The sequence below is a fragment of the Austrofundulus limnaeus genome, unplaced genomic scaffold (genome assembly GCF_001266775.1).
Source record: "Austrofundulus limnaeus strain Quisiro unplaced genomic scaffold, Austrofundulus_limnaeus-1.0 Scaffold168, whole genome shotgun sequence".
Classification (NCBI taxonomy): domain Eukaryota; kingdom Metazoa; phylum Chordata; class Actinopteri; order Cyprinodontiformes; family Rivulidae; genus Austrofundulus; species Austrofundulus limnaeus.
Genome location: NW_013952570.1, coordinates 1,076,793 through 1,101,859, shown reverse-complemented (window position 1 = coordinate 1,101,859; position 25,067 = coordinate 1,076,793). Strand labels below are relative to the sequence as shown.

Here is a 25,067-nt window from a genome sequence, read left to right as displayed (position 1 = left end):
TCTGTCTGTCTGTCTGTCTGTCTGTCTGTCTGTCTGGTGCTGTCCACTTCAGCCTCTGTTCTTCATCACCTCTGCTCCCTTTCTCTTTTCTTTTTCCAGTTCTCCTGAGTCACTAATCCTGCAGAATAATTTCTGTTTTCATAACACAGATATTTTTTATGTGTTTAAGTCAAAACTGAATTATTTCTGTAAGATGTAAAGACTCCCACGTAATATTTGATTTCATTTTCAGCAGACTTGCAATGTGATACCATATATTTCAGCCTACTGATCACATTTTAGGTAGCTGTTCTGAACATTTGTTAGCTTTGTTGTGAAACCAGTGGAGTGTTGAGAGGACTGGTCAAAGTCTTGTGTACTCCACACAGATCAGTGGCACCGCAGCAGACCCATGTGCCCTGTTTGTGGCCTCTGGAGCGGGGAATGTTCCCTGAAGCACGCTGGCCGTGTGATCAGAGGCGGCAGATGGACTCGGCTGTTGTGTCTGCTGTTGCCTGTGTGTTGCTCAGCTGTTACCAGGTCACACCATCCCCTCCCCTGGATCTGATTTCACTGTGGAAACATCACCTTCTCTTTCCTGGACTGGGCCTGGGTTATACATAGCTGTTTGGCAGGAGCTGGTTGTGTTATGCCCTCCTTGCTGGGAATGGGAGTGGGGGGGTGGGTGGGGGGGGGGGGGGGGGGGGGGGGGGGGTGGCGAATGTCACTGCAGCCTCTCCAGCTGCCTGAGTTCTGAACTGCACAGAGAGAACAGAAAAGACCCCCTATTTATAGCTGCCTCAAACTCGGATAAATTTTTCATTAGCCTCAAAAAGGAGAGTGAAGAGTTAGAATTTCATCATGGTCTCTCTTTCTTTATGTCTCTCTCGCTTTCTCATTCTCATCTGTTGGAAGCAATTCAGAGACGGGCTGAAAACACCACTCTATGTTTGTTACACCTCTGCCTTTCCACTGAATTAGACCTTGGGGAGCCTTGTCAGCTGGATCATTTCTGCACTCTTCCTTTCTGCCTGCCTCTCTCCCTCACCTCCTTCTTTTTTTTTCTGTATCAGCAGTGCAGCATCAGTTGTTCAGTGCTGAGCGAGGGCCCTAACTGAGCTGTTACGTAACGGCTGCAACATACTCTCTGGGGCCCCTTTGTGACCAGATGGCTGCTGAGTCACTCCAGAGTCTTAAATGTAGTTAGGACAGTGGCGGATCTAGGGTTTTTCTGAGCAAGGGGCCATCAAGGGGCCACAATATTCATAGAGGGGCCAAGTCTTCTACCTTGTAAGCACAATAATGATTAGGAAACACATATTTTAACAAATAATATTATACTATATTACTGCATTACAAATATCCACAAATATTAAAGGGATCCTTATTGTAAAGTGTAAAACTGTACACTATTTTGGATGGGGTGGGATTATTTGGTGTGGAATAAAAATATTAGATGTTGGCACCTCCACATCATTGCGTTCAGTTTTTATTCACAATTTTTAGTGTCCCAGCTTTTTTGGAATCCGATTTGTAAATGGTCACAGAACGTTGGACTACATAACTGAACTGGCATTTTGATATTTTAATAGTTTTTACATAGCCACAGTTTAAGTTTTGTGATCTTTGTAGAGTTTACAATGGGATGTTCAACTTAAAACATGATTATTGCAATCGCTGTAAAGTTTGAGCTAAGATTTGCAAAATTTTAGCAAACAAATTGTTTTTATACACAAATGTTACACTACTTATACAATCTTCTGTCTCAAAGTGTGTCTCTCACTGCTCTGGGACTTAGAGTTTTTTTTCTAGATCCCAGTGTAATAATGATGTATATAATAATAATAATAATAATAATAATAATAATAATAATAAAGAAATGTCCAGGACACACTTGTCTTTAGTCATTGGACAGCAGGGAGTCACCACGTTAACATTCCTAGACTCTGTTACAATTATAACTCTTTTTGACTTCTAAGTATTTGTACATATATATTGACTGATGCATTTGAAATTCTGCAGCTGTGTGCTGGGTACACAAAGGTAGGATAAACCTAAAATGTCAGTCACCTCCAGGCTGCCTTTGCACTGTGTCATTTATAGGCAGCATGTACATTCCTGTATACCATCTGCTGCATGAAAGGAAGCCCTTGCCCCAGCAGGGGCCTCTCACTCGGCCCTGGCTGCCTCACTGCCGGGTCGTTTTATCCAACAACATAACAGAGAAGTTTTCATACCGCACACAGTCTCTGGGGAGAGACTGCAGGACTAATTGCACTGCCAAATGCAACACCACAAGTCAGAAAGGAGACTCAACATTTGCAAAGCATGCTGGTTTTTACTCACATTATCAAGCAATGTTTTAGATTCATGAGCTCTTTGTGTAACTTTGGGGGATATTTTTCAGTGTTTATTCAGTCACCATTCTCTCAGATGTGTCTGGCAGTCTGTTTTCTGTCTTTCACTGTGTTACGTCTTTAATAATGATGCATTCTCCTAAACAGCGTGCAGTAATAAGCCTTGTCGGACTGATACAATGCATGTCCAAAAGATACAAATGTGCAGCTTACCTTTAAGTCTAAAATACACAAATAATGACCATATGTTGTTTGTTAATCCACTGCTGAAAACCTTTWCTCTTCCATCAGAAGTGGATTCACAATGTTTCACTTGTGCTTTTTTTATCTTGTCAAATTGCAGACCTACTCTGGCCTTTTCTGTGTGGTCATCAACCCCTACAAGAACCTGCCCATCTACTCAGAGAACATCATTGAGATGTACAGAGGGAAGAAGAGGCATGAGATGCCTCCGCACATTTATGCCATCTCTGAGTCAGCGTACCGCTGCATGCTTCAAGGTAAAATCCTTTCATTGATTGACAAGTACATAAACATGCCATGGTGCAGGGTTCACAACTGGGCTGCACAGTGAGACAGAAACTTTTAAGTGTAGTGGGTGTTTTTTGTCGATGTTGGATACTAAGACTTTTTGGTCTTTATTTTAATTCAGTTCTGCTTGGCTGCACAGAGGAAGTGATTAATGTGTAAACGGTGTGCAGTGTGTGAAAGTCTCTGGATCATGTAGAAGATGTGACCCCCAATTTACATTACTTGCGTTCTGTCTCTGCTACGCTGCGCTGCGACCTCCGCAGCAAATACGCACCCATTATAATCAATGAGAGTGTTTACACTGGCTGTGCACGGCGGCGATCTGTCAAAATTAGAACAGATCCTATTTTTGCCGGACGACGGAGCTGCGCCGGAGTCAATTTTTAAAGATTACGTCGCACCAACAGGAAAAGAAACGAGCACAACATCCGTATTTTCAAAATAAGACACTATTCGGTTGAATAATTTGTCGGAATAATGTCAAAATTGCAGCTATATRAWTAAATATAGGGATATATTTCTACACAAATGCTGTCAGAATGTATCATTCTGTTTGGGAAGCAGATGGAAACGTAGCATGCAGCATATGTGTACACACARGATACARGTGGATTTTATTTTGAAATCAGAAGTTTCAGAAAGTCGACAGCGAGACAGTTTCAACATAGATACCGAATGCCTTTATATTGTTGTTTTCWGCTGTGTTTGGAGTTCGTCTTTCACAGAATTAATTATTTTTTGCTGTGACTTCCACACTTATCACTGAATTTATCGTGAGATCTGCTTCCTGCAAGTCTGTCAGACCGGAGCGGAGTTGAGGTAATGTAAACTGGACTTGAAATGCACAGCTGTGACCTGCGCATCGAAGCAGAGATGGAACGCATGTATTGTAAATTAGGGGTGACACCACTGAGTATCTCAAGTCTGCTGTCATTAGGAATGTCAGATTACATTTMAAGTATCTGGCAGGTTTTCCAGCTTTGTCATTACTTTCATGTGCTTTTTTGCAAGGAAATGTGAGGCTCCTCATCTTAAGCTCTAAATCTCCAAACATCATGAATTTCATGTTTTGCTTTTTTAAAAATCCATTTATTTGTGCTTGTTTGCAGTTGTAATCGTCCTGTTTGGAAATGTTCCTCCAAACTTTGACATTTAGTTCTTTAATGATTCTGACAATTTATCATCATCATCATCATCATCATCATTATTATTTCCCCCCTTTATGCATTGCAGATGCAGTATGTGTGTGTGTTTATCCAACGCATTTTCACTCCCAACTTGTCACATACTGACGCTTGTCCAGGGTCCCTCTGTGTCCAGTTTTGACACGTCAGGTAACCCCCTCACATCAGTTATTGACGAGATGAGAACAAAGAGGAGGAGTCCGTTGTTATATTTTTAAAAAGTGTAGAAAATGCATTGCAATTAACCGTCCGAAACCCTAAATTTAGCTTCCATTAGCCCCTAGACATCATATCCCTGACCTCACTACCTAAAATTAACCAGTAACCCTGATCCCTAATATTAACCACTGACCCCAACCCGAAGACCCTATGTGGTTCTTCAATAACTGATGCGAGGGGGTTACCCGACATGTCAAAACCGGACGCAGAGAGAACCTGGACAAGTTGGGAGTGAGAATGTTTTAGTTTATCTCAAGACTCACTGAATACATTTTAATGACCCTCTCACAAAGTAGTTATTGTGTATACGTCTACCACTGATTATTTTTGTAATTAACCCAGTTAAAGATGGCTGCCACAGCTAACTGACCTTATCACAAAAACACAAAAGTGGCTATAAGTCAGTCAGTTTGACAGATATTGAGCTAAAATTTGTTGTGGTGGTCGCTGACGGTCATCTACAACTTACCCTCTGAGTGATGATCACACAAAACCTTTATTTACAACTTTGTCCATTTTGTCTGCTAGCAAAATATTTTTTGAACCACTGGATGGATTTTAATGACACTTTCAGAAAGTAATCATTGGGTAGACCTCAAACATTTAGAGTAATCTCAGATGGCACACGCAGGAAACAAACTTTAGGAAACACAATCATTGTTACAAATATTAATCTAAAATGGTTGTAGAAATGATAGAAGCTCAAAGTCACTCGCATTACATTTTCATGTGTGACATTTTAGGTTAAAACTTTGGCATGAATGMTTTTTCTGTTCTACATTTATTGCACTAAATCTACACATTACACGAACAGAAAAAAAATAGTTTTGTTAGATTCAGGTAACAGTAACATGTTTCTAAGAATATACAGTGTGAGCAGAGAAGAGAGTCGCCTGACAGTGAATTTTTCGTGTCACAGGAATTTAGAGAAAATGTAATAAATGGACAGTGAGAAGGGCAAGGAAAGAAAATCATGTTTAACAATGTCTGTCCTCAGGTTGTCATTAACTACAACCTGAAGCAGGATTAGGTAAATTAGTTTTTAACCTTCACATACTTTACATAGCAGTTTCATGCCTCCAACTGTAGCTGTTTCATACTTAAAAACCTTTATGGAGAAGCTGGAGTCCCTCACCCACAGGGATCGAGTGATGAAAGCCCAAAATAACAATACAGCCWTGTACACCTTTAGAATGTGATTTTAAAAAAATCCTCTGATGGTTTCCCAAACAAGAAAATACAACTTTAMATGAACAACATACACCATATTACACATTGTAATTATGTGTGTGTAATTATATTTAAATATAAATTAAGCCTCGGTGTGTGAAACCTTCTGTAGCTTCTTTAATAAACTGGAAGTAATCTTATACAGTATGACCTTTTAGGAATTTCGCATCATTATGGAGGAATTTTGACCCACTTTTCTTTACAATGTTGCTTCAGTTTGTTGAGATTGGCAAATTTTCATTAATGCACATTAATTAGAGCAGCTTTCCCACTAAAATATTTGTATCAGGTTGAGGTCTAGAATGTGTATTGGTCATGGTAACTCTTCTGTAACTTTATATTTCAGCCATCTTGTTGTCGATTTGCTGCTGTGGTTGGGATCACAGTCCCATTGCATGCATTATTTTGGACCAAGCTTATTCTGTTGAACAGAAGGCCTTACAATTGACTTAAGAAAAAAAGAGTTCATGGTCAACTCAGTGACTGGAAAATGGCTGAATTTTGTGGCTGCTAAACGAGCCAAAATCACTACCCCCTCCACCACCATGCCTGACAGTTGGTATGAGGTGTTCTGTCCTGTTCAGTCTTTTTAATTATGATCATAAACTTTACCCAGCAGCATACTAAATGAGACCAGTGGCTCCCAACGTATTTTCCTCATGGCCCCCCTTTCTTGCTTCCAAGCCAAGCTACACCCCACCACCCACCACCCATCCCTCGCCCAAAGACTCATTCAACCTTCATCTCTTTATTAAAATAATAAAAGAATAAAGTGAATAGTTATAAACTTTTATTTGAATCAGGAAAAAAGAACAACTGAGTTAAAGAAAGTTTTAATTATTCAAACTGACTTGTTTTGGTGATTTTTATATACAAACAGTAAATCAATATTTTCACAACCTCTGAGCAGAGAAGATTATGGGCTTCCCCCTTTTTGCTCCATGAGACATTGGTCTTTGAGTATTTTTGCTATTTGTTTGAGCATTACATGGTCTGTTTTTGGGGTGAATTTAATGGATTGTCCATAATTGGGAAGATTATCAGCTTTATTTCAGGATTTTCACTTGTAAATAACCATTTGTCGAATAATGGATTGCAAAAAGGCAATAGCTRCTCAAAAGTCATTGGCCATGTCTTCCCTGCTTGGCTTTGTTTGATCAACATGCAGATTAAAAGTGATGCTCATAACTGATAATAGTTTAATAAAGTTCCTTTAATAAGCAGCTCCTGGCTGCTACTCACGCTCAATTAAAGCATGATATGTTGTTCATCTGAGGTGTGTTTACAAAGATAAAATGAGTAAAAAACTACAAGTGAATTTTTTTTCTGTACTTATATTTAAAAACCTGAATTTTGAATACATTGTCTTTATTTTTGCTGTAATCACAGATCTAGATCTGTTTTAGGTRGTATTCAGACCTGATAATTTGCTCCGCTTTAAACGAACCAGAGTTAGTTTCCAGCGTTGGTCCGGACCTTTTGTGCAGGTGTGAATACACTCATGCGAACTCTGGTGCGGATCAAACAACCGGACCGAGACCRGCTTTTTGAGGTGGTCTCGTTCCGCTTCCAAAAGAACTCTGGTGCGGTTCYCTTCAGTTCTCTTCTGGTGTGAATACAGACCGGGCTCTAACCGAACCAACTGCATTAAACATGCGCCTTTTTGGACTTCACAGGCCACCGTTGCTGAGCTAAATAAACTGAAAACATACCTGTTTCATCGTCTCCTGTTAGCAGCTCTGCTGGCAGCATGTAGTGGTCAGAACACACAGAGCACCTCGTCTCCTTTGGGTTGCGGGAAACATTTACGTGACGTCACTCCAAAATTAGGATATCATCACGGAACCACCATTAAATTAGCTGCGTCTGACATTTTAAATGCTATTGCAGTTGTACTATCAGCAAAAATGTGCACATCAGAACCACAGCATGCAGGACTTCCTTGTTTTCTTCTGGGTCTGTGCGCTCAGTCCCGCCCCCGTCCTTTTCTTTCCAGTGGGAGCAATGATCGTCACCCTCGTGGCTTTGTTTACAACCTATAGTTCATTTGAAAAAAAAAGCACAATGTGAATGCAAACCACACCAAACGAAAAAAATAAAGTCCACTTTCGGTCTGGACTAAACAAGTGGACCYTAGGACTTTCCTGGTCTGAATACACTCTTACTTTTACTAAAGTCCACACTAGTCTGCACATGTGCTGTGTGTAAAAATAAAAAATGTCATCATGTGATCATGATTAAAGAATAAAGACCCACAAAACACAGGACACTGACTTAGTTTGGAGGCTGATTCTTGTCAATTTTTGAATTTCTGGTGTGGAAGCACTACTGTTAAAGCCTCTGTCACTTTATCAGAGTTTAGATGGTTTTAAAATGTGCTTGTAATGCCACTACTCTGTTACTGTTAACAATATCATTAGGCCTGTGTGCTATTTGTCAAAGTATTTGGTAGATTGAACCAAGGAATGCTGACTTACGAGATGAAGAGATGACGAGCTGAATTAAGAGATGAAGCTCTTTATGGAGTGGTAAACGAGCAGCAACACATCTCACCTGTGGCAGCCAGGTAGACCTGAAACACAGKGGAGAAAGCTCTCRCATGAAGAGAGCRCCTAGAGGTCAATGACCGTAACAGGCACCAAAAACCTACAGAGAGCAATGTTCAGAGATGGGATATCACAGGGAGATTTGAGGAGGTGTAAAAAGAACTTGACATGGTGTATAAATACATATTGTTTCACTATATCATTAAGATTTTATTGATACTATGACTCTTATCAATATCTAGTATTATGTAATAATCTAGTATTTTAACAGCACTTTTATTGATGTTTTCTGTGGGAATAAAACTAAAAACAATCTATGAATATGCAATGCTTTTTATTTTAGAATGATATAGACTTTGAAAACTACCTATTTTATTGCACATACATTTTTAATTTGCATTGTAATAATCGCTTGTCAGGTGTTATGGAAATATTTATTTAACAAAGACAGAAATACTTGGTCCAAGAATGAAGGTACTCCATGGAATGATCAGCTGAGTTTTATTTGCAACAACAGGAACACAGAGAACAACATAAAGCCATCTGTCCCCCGCTCTCTGCTCCTGTTTCTGCTTCTGATGCAGTTGAGGCCTCATACTGTTTAACAAACACTAATGTCATCTTAATAAAGCAAGATTTCATCCTAAGGAAATGCTGGGTCAAGGGAAAACACAAAGATAAACARGAGAGATTGTTGTTAGCAGATCTTGTTCTGACTTAATCATTGTATCTGCTGATAAACAGCATGTCATGAAAACCTAGGTCATTGAAGTATGTCATGAATTACTGGCTTAAACCTAAAAGTATTAGTTCCATCACATCAGGTTTCTCACCGTTATATGCAAAATGAAGGCAGAATATGTCTGTTTATTTCTTGACAATTTGAATGTGACCAATCTGATTTTTTTCAAATCCAACCCAGGCCATTTCAGTATMTGTACTGAATCAGATACATATCTGATGTTTTTCAAAGCGACTGCAGTTGGAATAGGTTGCCCACTTCTGTAAACACCWTGCTGAATGTGAAATCGTCTTGTTTTTTCCTGCTCATGCGAGCCACACATTGGACCTTTTAGCTCGCTGTTGTCACTCTGCCATCATCGGTGTCCTGTGTTATTATCAGCCCTTCGTCTTCGTGCTGAGTTTAACAGCATAGAAGCAGACTGCGAGAGGTGAGAGAGGAAAAGATAGTTTGTTTTTTTTGACTGAATCTAAACATTGCAGCATGCACCATGTCTATGCTTGTAATACCACTACTCTATTACTGTTAACAATATKTTTAGGGCTTGAGGTTGTCGATGTGGTCAAAATTACACTAACATAACAACTTAGACTTTAGATAGCGTGTGCCAACTAATGAAAAATTTGTCCAATACTGGAGATGGAATAACAAACTACTGGTAGCCTCTTTTGGATGTATACATACTGTAACTKTTTGTAAACTCTCTGGTTCCTCCTGTCAACTCTCACTAAGACCTGAACCACCGAATTCAGCAGGATCAGAGCCTGGGTCAACGATTTAATCAGTTTTTTATGTATTCCACATTTCTGGGCATTATTGACAGTATAATTCCTCACTGTAAATGAAGCTTTAGATAAAACAACACACAAAGGATCCCCACTCCTGCCTTCCCATTATCACTCTYCAAGATGTTTGTTCTAGATAAATAGGACATCTCTCTTGTGCCACCATTTTTTCCACTGACCCCCTTTCCTCCCTGTTCATTCTTCTGGACCCTTCATAACAGGCGGTGGAAATGGGGTCACCAGCGTTTCAGATTGTCATACCATGCTGTGTTAAATTCTACAGGCTGATTCAGTGTCAAGCTGTCACAGTTATCTGAACAGTCCGTCACCCTCTGCTGGATGTATGTGAGGAGGAATGCATTACCATGGACACCTGTGTAGCTATGKGTAAGGCCAAAATAACCTTCCCCTGGGGTCTCAAATACAGATCAGGTGCTTGTACTTGTGTGATTGTCCAGTCTGTTAAATATGAACACAGTCTGATTCAAATTGTGTCACTTAAAACTTCAAATCCAAACTGTTTGGACTCTTGTTTTATAATTGCTTTCTTGAGAGCAGAGKAGCTGGACATTCTCATTTGAACTGCTTCATTTGCTTTATGTTCTAGTTTAAGTCCTTTTCTCAACATTTTTTAAAATTCTCTCAACCAGAATGTTTTGGTTTAGAAGACACCAAAGAAGAAAATTCCCCACATCCTTCAAGGCGTTTTAGTTGCTTTTCAGTAAACTTGAAAAATGCTAACTACATCTCTGCTGGAAGCTGTTTTGCAGTTTGCTTTGTCTTTTTCTGCTTAGTCTTTGTGCAGAAAACACAGAGGAACACGTGCACATGCTGAAATCCTTTTTCTTTGTCAGGTCAATCCAGGGTTTYTCCTCTGATCGACCATTTAATTCTGTTTGACATTTTCTCTTTTTTTATCTTTCAACTTGTCAAGATAAAATTAATTGTTCATGACAGTTTTCCCGTGTCTGCATGCCTTCATAGTTTCCACTCTTCAGTCATTCGTTTCTTGTCAGCCTTTTTAATTGATTCTTTCCAACTACTGTTACCTACAGCTCCAAGAACGCTGGCCAATATTTTTGCAAATGAAGATCATAGGAAGAGCTGCATGTATCAGCTGCACTATATAGCAGTATATCTGAAAATATCAGAGTACAGTGTTTGGTGTTTGTAGATGCAAGGCAGTCTTGTTTGCTGTTGGATAAAAAATAAGAAAAGCACATTTTTTAGTTAGATATTTGTGTCATGTTTATTTTGATTGGCTCGAGTCACTTAATATTTATCTTTTACCTCCTGCAACTTTAAGGTACACAGATGGGATTCATGGCAGAATATGTTCAGAAACAACTGAACAAAGAAAACATTTTCCTGGTCAGCGCTTGCATTTTTAACATAAATAAAATCTGGACATTGTTGAATAAATAATATCTGKCATTTAATAATACAGAAAATATATCCCTTTTAAAGTATAGAATTTTTTTTTGCCAATTTGTACAAATGTGCATGCATAAATTTGAGTGCATGGGTGGGTGTTGTGCAAATTGTTTCCTTTTCTTGTGTATGTTTAATTAACTTCAGTGTATTTACTGTATATAGCCTCAATTTAAAATACAAGTCATCTAAAAAAAGCTAATCAACAAACAGGTTTAATTAAAATCCAACTTCATGCAGTTCAGTTGAATCCACTTCATTCCAATTAAATTCACTTACAACTCAGTTCAATGTCGCTTTAAATTCAGTTGCATATAGTTTAATCCCATTTAATCCATCCCAATCTAACTTTATCCAGTTCAACTCCATCAGTCCAATCCACTTTAGTTTAACTAAGTCCAARTGAATCCAATCCTGTCCAGTCCATTCCAACTCAATCTAATCTTTACCAGTTCAGTCTAGTCCAGCCTAATCCATACAAACCCAATCCAATTGAATTTATTTAAAATAGTCAGTCTTGTTCATTCAGTCCAACCCAGTCAATCTAATTCAATCTACGCCAAAACATTACAATCCAGCCTAATCCAGTTCAGGCCAATCTAATCCATCCTAATCCCACCCAAGCCAACTTGTCACTTAGTCCCATCTTTACTTTGATGCAGTCCCCCCACCCCAATCAAGTGTGAGACGGAGGGCAACAGTCTCAGTATGGACAGCCTTTTTGATTGAGAGGAAAGAGAAGAGGCACAAACAAACACAGGAYCACTGTGCTAGTAATACTTGCTATTTAAAGGAAAATGAGAGAAAAACATGGATAATTAATCTTATATTCATACCAGGCTGAGGTGGGTACCAAAAATTGTAGTCAAGTAAGAGTAGCACTCAGCAGCAGCTGGTGAATTTTTTCCAGGGGGGGGGGGCACAACTACAAAATACATATCTCAGAAGGCAATCAAACGTACTAAGTTGTATTCACGCCAGTATATTTATTAAACAAATGAAAATAATAAAACAGCATTACAATGTCATGTATTGTGTTATATTTTGTACATACATTTTGCTCTTCTGTTACTGAGAAGCAAATTTCTTCATTACTCTAGTTAAAGTCAGGGATGTTTTAATAAGATTCTTCTCTATAGAGCATGGTCAGTGCAGTGAGATGTGATGTTGTACCTGAGGAAAGTCTGTATTGTCTTCAGTGTTGAGAAGCTCTTCTCATATTCAGCTGTGGTCAGAGGAGATGTGATGAGAATCTTCAGCAGAGTCACAGTCTCTAAAGGTGTTCTGCAGATTGTTTTCCATGAAGAGCAGCTGGTACAGAGCCACAGCACCACTGCAGCTCCTGAACTAGATCAGACGTCTTGGTCCTGTTTAACACTGGGTGAGCCTCCATGGTCTTCTGTGCTGCTTCAGAGAACTGTCCTGCAGGAATCTGTCTGCCTGCAGCATGGCTCTGATCAGATGCTTGTGAATGGCTCAAGATGGTGTCACGAACCTAAAACAATAAATGCACCAATTTAATTCAATATGGAGATGGCTACAAGTGAGCTTTATAATATATATTTAACATGAAAACAATTTATGTTATTTTAATAGCAACAAATTGTTACAGCTCTAAGGTTAATTATTACATTATGTTTATTTTAAAATGTATTCATTTTATTAAAAAACAAACTAACTATGCACAACAGAAGAAAAATATATATAAATAAAATGAAAGGCAGCAGAAAGAAGAAAAGTATCTTCTAATATCTGCCCCCTTTTGAAATTAAATTCAAACAATAGTAATTTATAAAAAAAACAAACTAAACAAAAACATAAAAATATTTTATATTATATTAACTTTAGTTCACCATTAGGGAACACCAACACGTAAATCAAACTTCTGTGAAATCAAACTGTCCACTTAGGAAGTATAACTGATTGACAAACAATTTCACAAGCTGTCAGCACATTCAACTTTGTTTAGAAGAAAGTATTCAATGAGAATATTTCATTCATTCAGATCTAGGACCTTTACTTTTTTGAGCAGTTGTTACAACTTGGCTAACAGCATGTAGTTAGCCAAGTCTTTATGCTAAATCACGTTTTTGCTCAATTTTCATTATGTTTGGCTTATACGGTCCAAGCTACTTCACTTAAGTTTCTCCTCATATGTTCTGCTTTGAAAAGGTTTAGATATGAGACTTACAGTGTTGTTTTTGTCAGATGATGTGGAGGAACGAACCCAATTCCGGACGGAGAAATATGTTTTAAAATAAAGGATTTATTTAAAATAATAAAAAAAATGCTGGCGTGGCAGCAACAACAACTAATACGCAAACATCCAAACAGTTGYTAACAAACAAACAATGAACCAGCGATGATATGGAGAACTGAACCAGAATATATACTAACAGAGGAAATGGGGAAATGAACGACAGCTGAAGAGAGTACTGATTACAACAAGTGACAGGTGAACATAATTACAAAGAGAGTGACCTAGAAACAGACTGAGGAAGGATGAGTACTAAAGACACTGAGAAAACACACGAGGGCGACATGACACAAGACAACAGACAACACACATCCTCAACAGTACCCCCCCCCCCCCCCCCCCCCAATCATCTCCTGACAATACGACAATGGACACGGGAGGGTGGAGGGGGGTACAACAGCACAGGATGGAGGGCACAAGACAAAAGCCACAGGGAACATAGGATACAAAAAACAAAACAAAACAATGAAACACAGAAAACAAGACCAAAAACCGTAAGGAAAAAAGAGTCCTGTGAAAAGCAACAAAAAATCAGTCACAGAGATGGCCCAGGGGCCCAACAGTGATAAGGAGGAAGCTCCGGAGGGCAACCGTGGATCCGACCGCGTCAGAGGTGGTACTCTGGTGGGCTGCCGTGGATCCGACTGCGTCAGAGGTGGTACTCTGGTGGGCTGCCGTGGATCCGATCACGTCAGAGGTGGAACTCTGGCGGGCGGTCGTGGATCCGACCACGTCGGAGGCGGAGCTCTGGTAGGCGACCTGGAGCTTGGCCACGGCGAGGACGAAGCTCTGGTGGGTGACCTGGAGCTCGGCCGCAGAGGTACTCAGGAGGTGCCAGCAGAGGAGACTCTGGAGGGACCGGCAGAGGCGACTCTGGAGGGACCGGCCCCGGAGACACCGCAGGGGCCGGCTCTGGATACACCGCAGGGGCTGGCTCTGGAGGACACTCTGAAGGGGCCGGCACAGGAGACACTGCAGGGGCTGGCACAGGAGATATTGCAGGGGCCGGCTCTGGAGGAGACTCTGAAGGGGCCGGCTCTGGAGACACTGCAGGGGCCGGCACAGGAGATACTGCAGGGCCAGAAGATGATGGGGCTACAGCAGGCAGCGATGGAGGCCAGGCTGCAGCAGTTGGCGTAGCGGTCTCAGCTGCAGTAGGCGGCGAGAGCTCGGCCGGGGCTGCAGCTGGCGACAAGAGCCTGACCGGGGCTGCAGCTGGTGATGAGAGATCAGCGGGGGCTGCAGCAGGGTCGTGGACCACTCGAGGGTTGCAGTAGGGTCATGGACCACCTCGGGGGCTGCAGCATGGTCGTGGACCACCTCGGGGGCTGCAGCAGGCTTGGAGTCCTCAGCTGCAGATGGCTTGGAGTCCTCAGCTGCAGATGGCTTGGAGTCCTCAGCTGCAGACGGCTTGAAATCCTCAGCAGCAGGCAGCTTGGAGTCCTCAGCTGCAGGCAGTGAGGAGGACTCAGCTGCAGGCTCTGGCTCTGTGGGCTCTATCCCAGGAACCGCCACAGGCAGGAACAACAGCTCCACCAGAGCTGCAGCCACGAACACCGTCAGTCCAGCCAGGGTGGTTACCACCACTTCCTCCCTCCTAAGACCCTCCTCACAGGATGAGGACGTGTCGACCCTCAGGAGAACGCAGGGGGCAGTAGAGGCGTTGACCGTCTGGGAAGCGAAGGTGGAAGTGGAGGCATCAAGCCTAGCCGCAGCAGAGATGGAGGTAGACACATCCAGCCTCTCTGGGGCGCAGGTGGTTGTTGCGACATCAATCCTCTCCTGAGGGTGAGAGGCATTGGATGCGTCTAGCCTCGCCGGAGCAGAAATGGAGGTGGAAGGCAGGCAGCACTGGAGCCTCTCGGAGGAGGCACAGGGGTGAGAGGCATCCTGGACTTTCTCGGAAGTGACACAGGAGAAGGCGGTGTTCGGGAATCTCTCGGAGGTGATGACGGAGGAGGCGGCGTTTGGGACCATCGCGGAGAAGACGCTGGCGAGAGAGATGGAAGCGGAACTGGAGGAATGGGGACCCTTGGCCCGGCTGAGCAGTACCCGATGTACTCGGGGCAGAATGYGTCAAGCTCAGGATCATTGTCCCGGTCGAACTCGGGCTCACTCTCAGATCTGCGACCTAGCTTTCTCTTCCTCTTCCTCCACAAGGAGAGGGGATGGAAAAACCTCAACCTCCGGACTCCGGCGCTCCCGTCTCCGGACAGGCTGAATGGGTGCAGTCAGGAAGCGACCCACCCGGATGACAGACTGCAGCAACTAATCCAGCTTGATCCTGTCCGATCCTTGAACCAGATTTCTCCCCCATTCCCTTAGGGGGGAAAAAAAGGTCCTCCCTTTCGGCGAATTCAAAGAAAACTTATTCTCCCGGAGGGTTCGAAGGCTGGCTGGTTCATTCTGTCACAAGATGTGGAGAAACGAACCCAATTCCGGACAGAGAAATAAGTTTTAAAATAAAGGATTTATTTAAAATAAAATAAAAATGCTGGCGTGGCAGCAACACCATCTAATACGAGGAGACAACAAGGAAACATCCAAACAGTTGGTAACAACCAAACAACAAACCAGCGATGATATAGAGAACTGAACCAGAATATACTGTATACTCACAGAGGAAATGGGGAAATGAACAACAGCTGAAGAGAGTACTGATAACAACAAGTGACAGGTGAACATAATTACAAAGAGAGTGACCTAGAAACAGACTGAGGAAGGATGAGTAATAAAGACACTGAGAAAACACACGAGMGCGACATGACACAAGACAACAGACAACACACATCCTCAACAGTTTTCTCCTTCATTCCCGTTTGTTGTTCTCCAAAATCTGCCTCCCGAAGCCCTGCTGGCTGCCGCATTAATATGACGTAGAGTCGTCGACAGGGTGGACCCACTTCCAGAGGTCAGCTGCGGGGCGGTGACAAGCTGCTAACACAGTCGACTCTATTCTTTTGCATTGGGGACTTACTGCGCATATCCAAAATCTTTCACTGACTTTTCTATGGGACTCTGGGGCGCCAAACCGCTCGTGACCCAGAAGTGACTCAACATGAAAAAGCTCATGAGTAAAATGGAAGTTTACACATCAATAACTCTAAATTATTTATTTTACTTATCAGAAAACATATATACGATATTTTTCGCAACATTTATAACGTTTTGTTTAGTTATTTTATTTATTTATTTTTTTGTGTACAAAAAACTAGTGGTGGGGCGGCGCCCTAGCACCCCCTATTGACCAGCCGCCACTGGACGACTTCAACATATTTTCACTCAAATAAAAAGTAGGTATCCAAGAAATGACTCAAGTAAAAGAGTATTTGGTAAAAAGGCCACTCAGGTACTAACTGATCAAGACATCAACCATTTAAAATTTAAAAATTACATCATCAGACCTAGCTATGTGGAAATTTTGGTCTTTTAAAGATCAAAATGAAAATATTTCATATAAATAACAGAATTACAAAATAACAAATTCAGGCAAAAGAAACATTGTTACAAATCATTTTCTTTCAATGTAAGATTTATGAAACTAACAAAAACTACAGGTGTGTGTCTGTGTCTGGTGAATTTTTATTGAAAACATGCTTGTTCTTCATTCAMTGAAGTCATTGATCTATATTACTGGATTGGACATCATGTGACTTATCGTGCACCGCACAGGTGCCATTGCTATGCGTTGAGTTTTGACTTGGGAAAATCCATGAATGGTGATAAAAAGGGGATGCAGCAAACAGTCATGCAAGGGGAAAAGGATGCAATATTTTGCCATAAATTGTCAGCACTACAACAACAAGATCACAAGATCAAGGTTATCACATTTTACAGGTCATTAAAATATTTTTTTTATTTTAAAAATGTCGGAGATGCGGAAAGTAGGTCAGATATGCTACCTTGATTTTGACAACCTTATGTCGGGTAAACCAACGAAAAGACAAATTTGCTGTCCCAACAAATTATATTTTTTATTAATATTGTTATTATGTTACAATAACATTGTGAGAGGTACTGAAAATACAATGGACAACAGTAAAATTACCTTTACTACAACTAGGCTGAACTGTGTAGATATTACTGGTACTGATGTTCTGTCCAGTCAGCATATGGTATATCCTCTAGTTTGTGATTATATATCGGAGTAAAAAACTCTGTAACTTTTTTTCCTCCACCGTACATTTCATAAGCTAAGCAGTGGAGGGGCCGACCACATTTATTTTATGACCAGCTGGAGGAATCTGTCTTTAGTCACTTCAGCACGAATGAAGAACCAGGAAACAAATGCAAAATTAGAATTATATATATATGACGCACATGACTCTTAGTTTTATGTGACGGAAAGGGGCTTCTACTGTAAATACGTTAGCAAAAAACCTATAATGAAAAGTTCCCAGACTGCTTATAGATTTATCTCTTGAGCAAATACATTTTTTTTACATATCACAACATCGGCAATTTTCTCAACTTTAATTAAAGGGTGCTATGAATATTTTTGTGACAGATTGACGCGCATCCCGCATTGAAACTCAACCGTTTTGTTGACATGACTCAGTGCATAGCAATGGCTCCTATGGCAGCYCCTCGCAAAGCTATAGCAGCTATCGGCGATGTCCAATCCAGTAATAAAGGTCAATGAGTGAAGTTACTCACAGTGAGTTTCCAGACATTTTGCTCAAGTAAGAGTAGTGATACTTCAGTATAAAATTACTCAAGTAAAAGTAAAAAGTACAGTGTAGTAAAAATACTCCTAAAAGTAAATTTTTCCCACAAAGTTATTCAAGTAAATGTAACTGAATAAATGTAACTAYTTACTACCCAACTCTGGTACCAGGAGAATAAACTGAGCAAAGATGACTGAGTGAGGAGGCCTAAACCTGTGACAGCACAACTAAAAGGATGCTCAGTGATAATACAGAAGTTGAGTAAATTATTCAGGTAGCAAACGTCTCTACGTAAAAATGTATGTGTGCTGTCATTCCATCAGAACAAAGAATTTAATCTAGGYAACAACAGGACAGCCAGAAAAGCAGCAATTGTTTTGAAGATGCTTCACTGTGCAGGAGAAGACAGGAGGAGAGAAGAAGGAATGTTGAAGGCTTGATTATTTAGAGGGGTGTTTGGAAAGGGCAAATGCAAGACAGAAACAGAATTGATGGCAGAGATTGAAGACTGAGGAGTTCAGGATTGAGATGAAATGAGGCAAAATCCCAAAACAGGGGTGAATGAGGGAGTCAGGCAGGAACAAGGGGGTGTAGAAAGGGAAAGGGTTTATGGGGAAAAGAGAGTAGAGACTAGAGGGAAAAGGCCGAGGGGGCGGCCAGTATTGTGCCTTACAATAGAGGCTTTGTGCAGTCTGAAGGGGGCTGGGACCTCGGTGCAGACACGAAGGCCTGGAACTACAGAGTCCTTTCCAGGGAAATGAGGCCGTTTGTTGGGTATTGAGGGCTGTAGAGGACAGCTGGTGATGGGCACACCCAGGGTCTGAGTGACAAGACAGGTGTGTGTGTGGGGGAACATTTTCTGTACTGTTGGTACTCATGTATCCAGGATGTATCTTTCAGACAAAAAATTAAGCATGCTCAAACTCTATGCTTCTATTAACRACAACCACATTGTTTTCTGTAGAAACACAAAAAAATTCACAAGCAGATGAGTCGTAATGACAGGCAGCTGTGGTGTTCACACAATAAAATTATATTTCTGCATGAAAGATGATGCATAAGTTTTAACTTTAGATTACAGTCCACGCCTGGACATGATCATGACCAAAACACCTGTTCTGATGGGAACCTTGTAGAACTTTATAGACACTTTTGTATCAGATTTTTTTTAAAAAATACCTGACTTTTTAAAAAATTCTAGACATTTTAGAGTGTTATCGGGAATGACAGAAGTGAAAATTTACACCTATTAAGGATAACTCAGCCTTGCAGTTTGCAGATTATGCCTGTGCTCTTTTTGCATGTGTTAGTACATATGTAGCGATCAATCATCAGTCACAGCAGCGCTCCATGCTGCTATAAATCTACACTCTGAGGACATGATTTAAGGTGGAGTCACTGTTCTTAGATAGTGTTGTCATGAGTAACACATAGCACCGATGCCAGAAGCTTCAGTACAGKAGATAGAATTACTCGGCTGGCTGCTGCTGTCACTGCCCTCTGTCTGACTCCCATAAGCTCAAAAGCTTCATCCGTTCTTTTACTCATGCTAATTATTGACAATTTATTTCTGTTCATCCATTAACCTGCAAAGTTACTGAATGTGCAAAGGACTGGACTATGACTCATTATGTAATTTTTTGGGTTTTGTTAAAAGTGTCAATACATGAACACTGAGGCACTTGAAATACATTTCGGCTGTAAACATTTTGTTTTTCATCAAATTTTTGATATGCTGTTTACTCTCAATCAAAAGGAAAAAATAAGTAGGTCCTCTGGATGGGTTCTTATTTAGTGAAACGCTCAGCCTTATAAGCACTGCCTCCACATGGTGAACAAACAGGTTAGTCACATGCAAAAGAGGGCCATCACCTAACAATAGGCTTGATTAGCTCTATTGTTCATAGAGGGTCATGTGCCCCATCACCTGAGTTATTGGTTCTGGATGCTTCGGCTGTGGTTATTTGGTGTTTTTTATGTGTTTGTAGTGAGTGCAAGCAGGGTTCAATGTCCCCTTGTTTTTCTCTCTCTTTCCCTATCTGTGTTGGGTATCATTGGGGCTCTGATTCACATTTTTTGCTCACATGGGGCCGAGTCATACTTGCAATAACAGCATTGTAGGAGGAGGADAAKTMGACACGAAGGCCTCCACCTCTGTTTAATGGTGAACGGTTTTTCTTCACAAAGATGGCTTCCTTTACTTCTCTCTCAAACCAACGTTCCTCTCTATCAAGGATGAGAACATCTTCATCCCTGAAAGAGTGACCACTGGTCTGTAGATGAGTGTAAACMGCAGAGTCCTGACCTGACGAAGTAGCTCGTCTGTGCTGGCTCATTCCTTTGAACAGTGGCTGTTTTGTTTCTCCGATGTATAACTGATCAAAGTCATCCTGACACTTAGCAGCATATACTATATAATTCTGTTTTTGCCAGGGAACTGGATCTTTGGGGTGAACTAATCTTTGTCGTAACGTGTTTTGGGGTTTGAAAACCACTGGGACATCATGTTTAGAGAATAAACGTCTCAATTTCTGCGAAACTCCTGCCACATATGGAATGATGACTGGTTTGGGTCTGGGTTTAGGGTCTTCATTTTCACCTGGTTGTTGGCTGGAATCCTGTTTGGGTTTCTTGTCTGCTGTCAGAAAAGCCCAGTTAGGATAACCACACTGCTCCAGGGCCTGTCTTATGTGTGACTTCTCTTTCTGCCTGGCTCCTGTGCTTGTGGGGACACTGTCTGCTCTGTGGTACAGGGTTCTGATGACTCCTAACTTGTGTTCCAGTGGGTGATGGGAATCAAAACACAAATACTGGTCTGTATGGGTGGGTTTGCGATACACGTCAGTTTCTAACCGTCCTCCATCCGAAACTGAGACATCACAGTCCAGGAACGCCAACCTGCCATCTTTTACATCCTCTCGTGTGAACTTTATATATTTATCCACAGAGTTGATGTGATCAATGAAATGTTGGACTTCCTGAGATTTAATTTTAACCCAGGTGTCAMCAACATACCTGAAAGGTAATCAAGCCTATTGTTAGGCGTTGGCCCTCTTTTGCATATGACTAATCTGTTTGTCCACCATGTGGCGGCAGTGGCTATAAGGCTGAGTTCACCTGAAACTCATCAGACTGAAGAAGTCTCTTGGAGGGGAGACGAAATGTTTCACTAAAGAAGAACCCACCCAGAGGACCTACTTATTTTTTTTCTTTTTGATTTTTTTTCTACCTGGATTACTGAGATGCATCAGGACATTTACTCTCTCAACTTTGAAAGAGCCATACAAAAAAGACCAGAACTATGTCATGTTGTCAGCTTAGATCATTGCAGAAATAAGTCCCAAATTACTAATTTGGACAGTGGCTACATTGACACCCTTCAGAATTCTTAGGAAATTTTTCAGTTTAAATTATTAATTTTAACTCCACTTGTTGCTGCTTTTCTAATCCAGTTGTGCTGAGGCCTACCATGATAATAATTTAGCTGGATGATAAATTGTAAAGAAATTATTGCAATAAAATATAATATTGTTTGGAGACTATTTTACTCTAATATAATGACAAATAAAATTGATTGAATTTATAAACGTAAAAAAAAAAAAAAAAACTGACCTGGCTCGGCGATTGGGAAAACAACACATAACAACAGCTGTAGAAGCTGCAACACAATTTATTCTGTAGGTGTCTTCCTTCATAAATTAATGGCGTTCACCCACACGCTTATAATGAAGTTAAAGAAATTCATGTAGTGTTAAAAATAAAAATCAACTTTTTGCAAACCTGAGGTTTGACACGGTGCCCTGAGGGCATCCCGAGGCGTGGCCAGCTGAAAGGAGGCGTTGAAAAACCAAAAACGCTCATCTAGCTACCTGATGCCAGAGTTCACTCCTCCCCACGAAATCACGAAGAAACAAACAAGTCYGTAAATGAAAATCATCAACCTCATTTTAATTTATTGACCTCATTTTAACTTATCGTGCGATTAATTGATTTATGGCTTATGGCGACAGGCCTATTTGTGCTACTTCCATTTGTATAAACTAAGCAATTGTGTAACCCTTTCATCACAAAGATCTGTCAGTTTTGTATGACGTCATGACGCAGTCTTTTCCCTGTGACTGAGCCCCGGCTGCTCCTGTGAGTCTGGAATTCCTGTGGGGCTTCAGAGATTAGCACTGTGGTATTGGAGTTGCCAGAATAACACACTCACAGACTCAAACAGAAAAAACTGCCTCATCCTGTTGGATTATGGRAGACCGAGCCATCACAAAGAACCACTGTGGACCAAACAAGCCACCCGATGGCTGCCATCTGCAATCGATTACGTTGGCAAATGCTTTCTGCCATATCTCCTWCGACAGCTTTCTCTCCCCTTTCATTGAGGTGAAGGCAACACCCAGCAGCACAAGGCTAATTTTACTCCTTCTGCGGGAACATAAACAAAGCTGTGCATATAGAAATCCTGTTGATTTGAGCTGCTGCTTGAGACATCTGCTGTCTTCAATGCATTCTGGAGAAAATCGTTGCTAGAAGGATTTTTTTTATGCAGCAACAGCGACAAATCCTGTTGTGCCAACATATTCTTTGAAACAATTAAATGTTTCTTTGAACAAAGGAAGGGAAAAGACTGCAGCAAARTGTTGAAAAAGTTTTTCAAAAGTTGAAATTGTAACTCCTCAATAACAAGCTTTAAATGTTTCTTAACTGCACCACATTTTTTTGGACAAATTCTCATTTTTTTAGTATCGTCTCAGATTAGTGTGTTTAGACAGTCCAATAAATTATGGTCTGAGCATATCAGCTACAGAAAGTAGACTTCACCCTCATTTACTAATGTGGGAAAGGAAAGCGCTGCTYAACAGTTCTGCTGTTTTGACACTGCTGGTACTTTGTCTGGCTCTATCACTGTGCTTATTGAACCAAAAAAGCAGATTAAGTCTGAATGTTGCCATGTCTCTTTCCTCTCTGTGTAGTCCTTCATTTGTTTTGTACATGCTCTGCATTTGCTTGTGCAAACCAGGATCTAATCTTTTTTAGGTACACTGCCCCTTGTTTTGTGGCGCTTCTACAAATTGTCACAAATCTTCAGAATTGGGGAAATTAAAACTATTCAATCTAATTTGTAAGTTTATTGAAATTGTTTTCACCCTTATGTCATCTTTTTACTGCCATGTAAATGGTACACAGGACCGTAGACATGAAGTACAGTTAATGCATAGAAGTGGAAATACAGTATTAGATTTTGGAGTTCTTCAGTGGGTCTAAAGATGTTTCCCTCAGCAGTCCAGCTCCCCCACCTGTGAAACTTGTTTCTGTCTACCACTCTCCCACAGTCTCGGCTACTCAGTCTGTCTTGTCTCCCCCTTTTTTTTCCCCCTTCCAGACTTTTCTCATTTCACCCCTGCATGAGAAGCATTTGAAAAATGTGCTTTGTGGGACTTGACAAAGGGGGAGACTCCAGAAGCCCGTCTGATTTTTTCTCGGCAGTGTACAGCTCAGAATAACACGAGCCTGAAAAGTCAAACCCAAGGCGACAGGATGCTGACCGCTGTAAACAAACTGAATATTGGTGTCAGAAACTTTGTCTTTAACCTTCAAACGTATGGAATTCAGTTTTTGCTTGAGAAYTTTTGAAGCCAGTGTCACGTATTTATTACTGCTGAGGTCGTTTTACTTTGGTAATGAAGTCACAATGTGTTTGTGCCTGGTCATACAGTCAGCTTTAATGCACCTGCTTTAACATTTTCTACACAACTTTTACTGTAAATAATGACAAGTCAGGGCTCCAGACTAATTTATTTTCCACTACAATAGATTGCAAAAGTATTCACACCACTTGGAATTCTTTGTTTTGTTGCCTTGCAACCTGGCATTCAAAGGAATTTGGAGGAGAGGGGTGTATCTTTTATGTTACACAACATAACTACCAATTTAAACATGCAAAATATTGTATTGGAAAACAAACAAGAAATAAGAAGTCAATGATAAAGTTAATATTTTGTCCCTCCACCTGCAGCAGTTACAGCTGCAAGACTCTTCAGGTACATCCACACCAGCCTGGGGAATCTAACCACTCTAACTTCTGTTCAGCAACTTGTGTGCAGCTTTCTTTAAATCATATCAGAGATTCTCAGTTGGGCTGAGGTCTGGGCCATTCCTGGTAATTGTTCTGATGGAAGGTGAACCTCCATCCATGTCTAAGATCTCTTGAAAAGTCAAACAATTTTCCCTCAAGAATTGTATTTTATTTTGTAACATCTGACCCAGTCTCTGCCAATGAAAAACATTACCACAACATGATGCTGCCACCACCATGCTTCACTGTAGGGATGTAGTTTTCTACATTGAATGGAGTCTGGATTATTATAGTGGTTTATTTGTTTAGTCGTGTCTTTTTAAATATATTCATTTGGTTTTCAAACCACAGTAGCTATAAAAGATTTTTGACAATAGCAGTTTGTTTTATATAAAATTACAGTATTTTCTTTCATTTAATCTTTTCATGTTTGCATATAATGCATCAAGTTATGACACAGGGGTTATGACACATTTTCAGCTATTTATTGTAAGCCTCTTGGACACTTCACATTGCAGAAAGAGACATAAAAGAACTGAAAGTGTAAAATAGTATAAAAGCTTCTTAGCCTTTGTGTGTGTTGGTTGTTTCTTTATCTTCACACTCACTCTCCCAGGTGGTCCCTCAAGCTCTGCTGTCATTTCCGAGAGGGTGGAGACATTCCACGACCCATCATGACAGTCTATTTCTGTCTGTGATCTCAGCTGCCAACTGGCATCACAGTCCTGAAAATGAATCACAAGTGATGGAACTTCCCTAAAGGTTTTATTTACCAGCACGACAGCAGGGGTGACTTGACAATATCTAAAGCTGGAAATGTCACATTTTGCTGCAGTTTTTCTTCTTTTCAATGTGACACTCTGATCTGTTCCTCGCCACTATCTTTGTTTTTTACCTCTTTGGTCTGTTAGAATCATAACATTCTCTCAGAATTTTCCCTCAGTTACCACTGGTTTTGCAAAACCAATCTGCTGAAAACAACACTTGTTTCACACCATAAAGGTTCCTGACTGACACACACACACACACACACACACACACACACACACACACACACACACAC

General features: G+C 40.8%; 1 protein-coding gene across 1 annotated transcript in view; it reads left to right on the top strand.

The window, feature by feature from the left end:
• LOC106523885 (myosin-10) overlaps window positions 1–25,067 on the top strand; it is a gene marked incomplete in the record, with an annotated part of 84,879 nt that overhangs the window by 4,377 nt on the left and 55,435 nt on the right. The window contains 1 exon segment of the mRNA XM_014017461.1: window positions 2,680–2,836. Coding sequence (XP_013872915.1) covers window positions 2,680–2,836 — 157 coding nt within the window.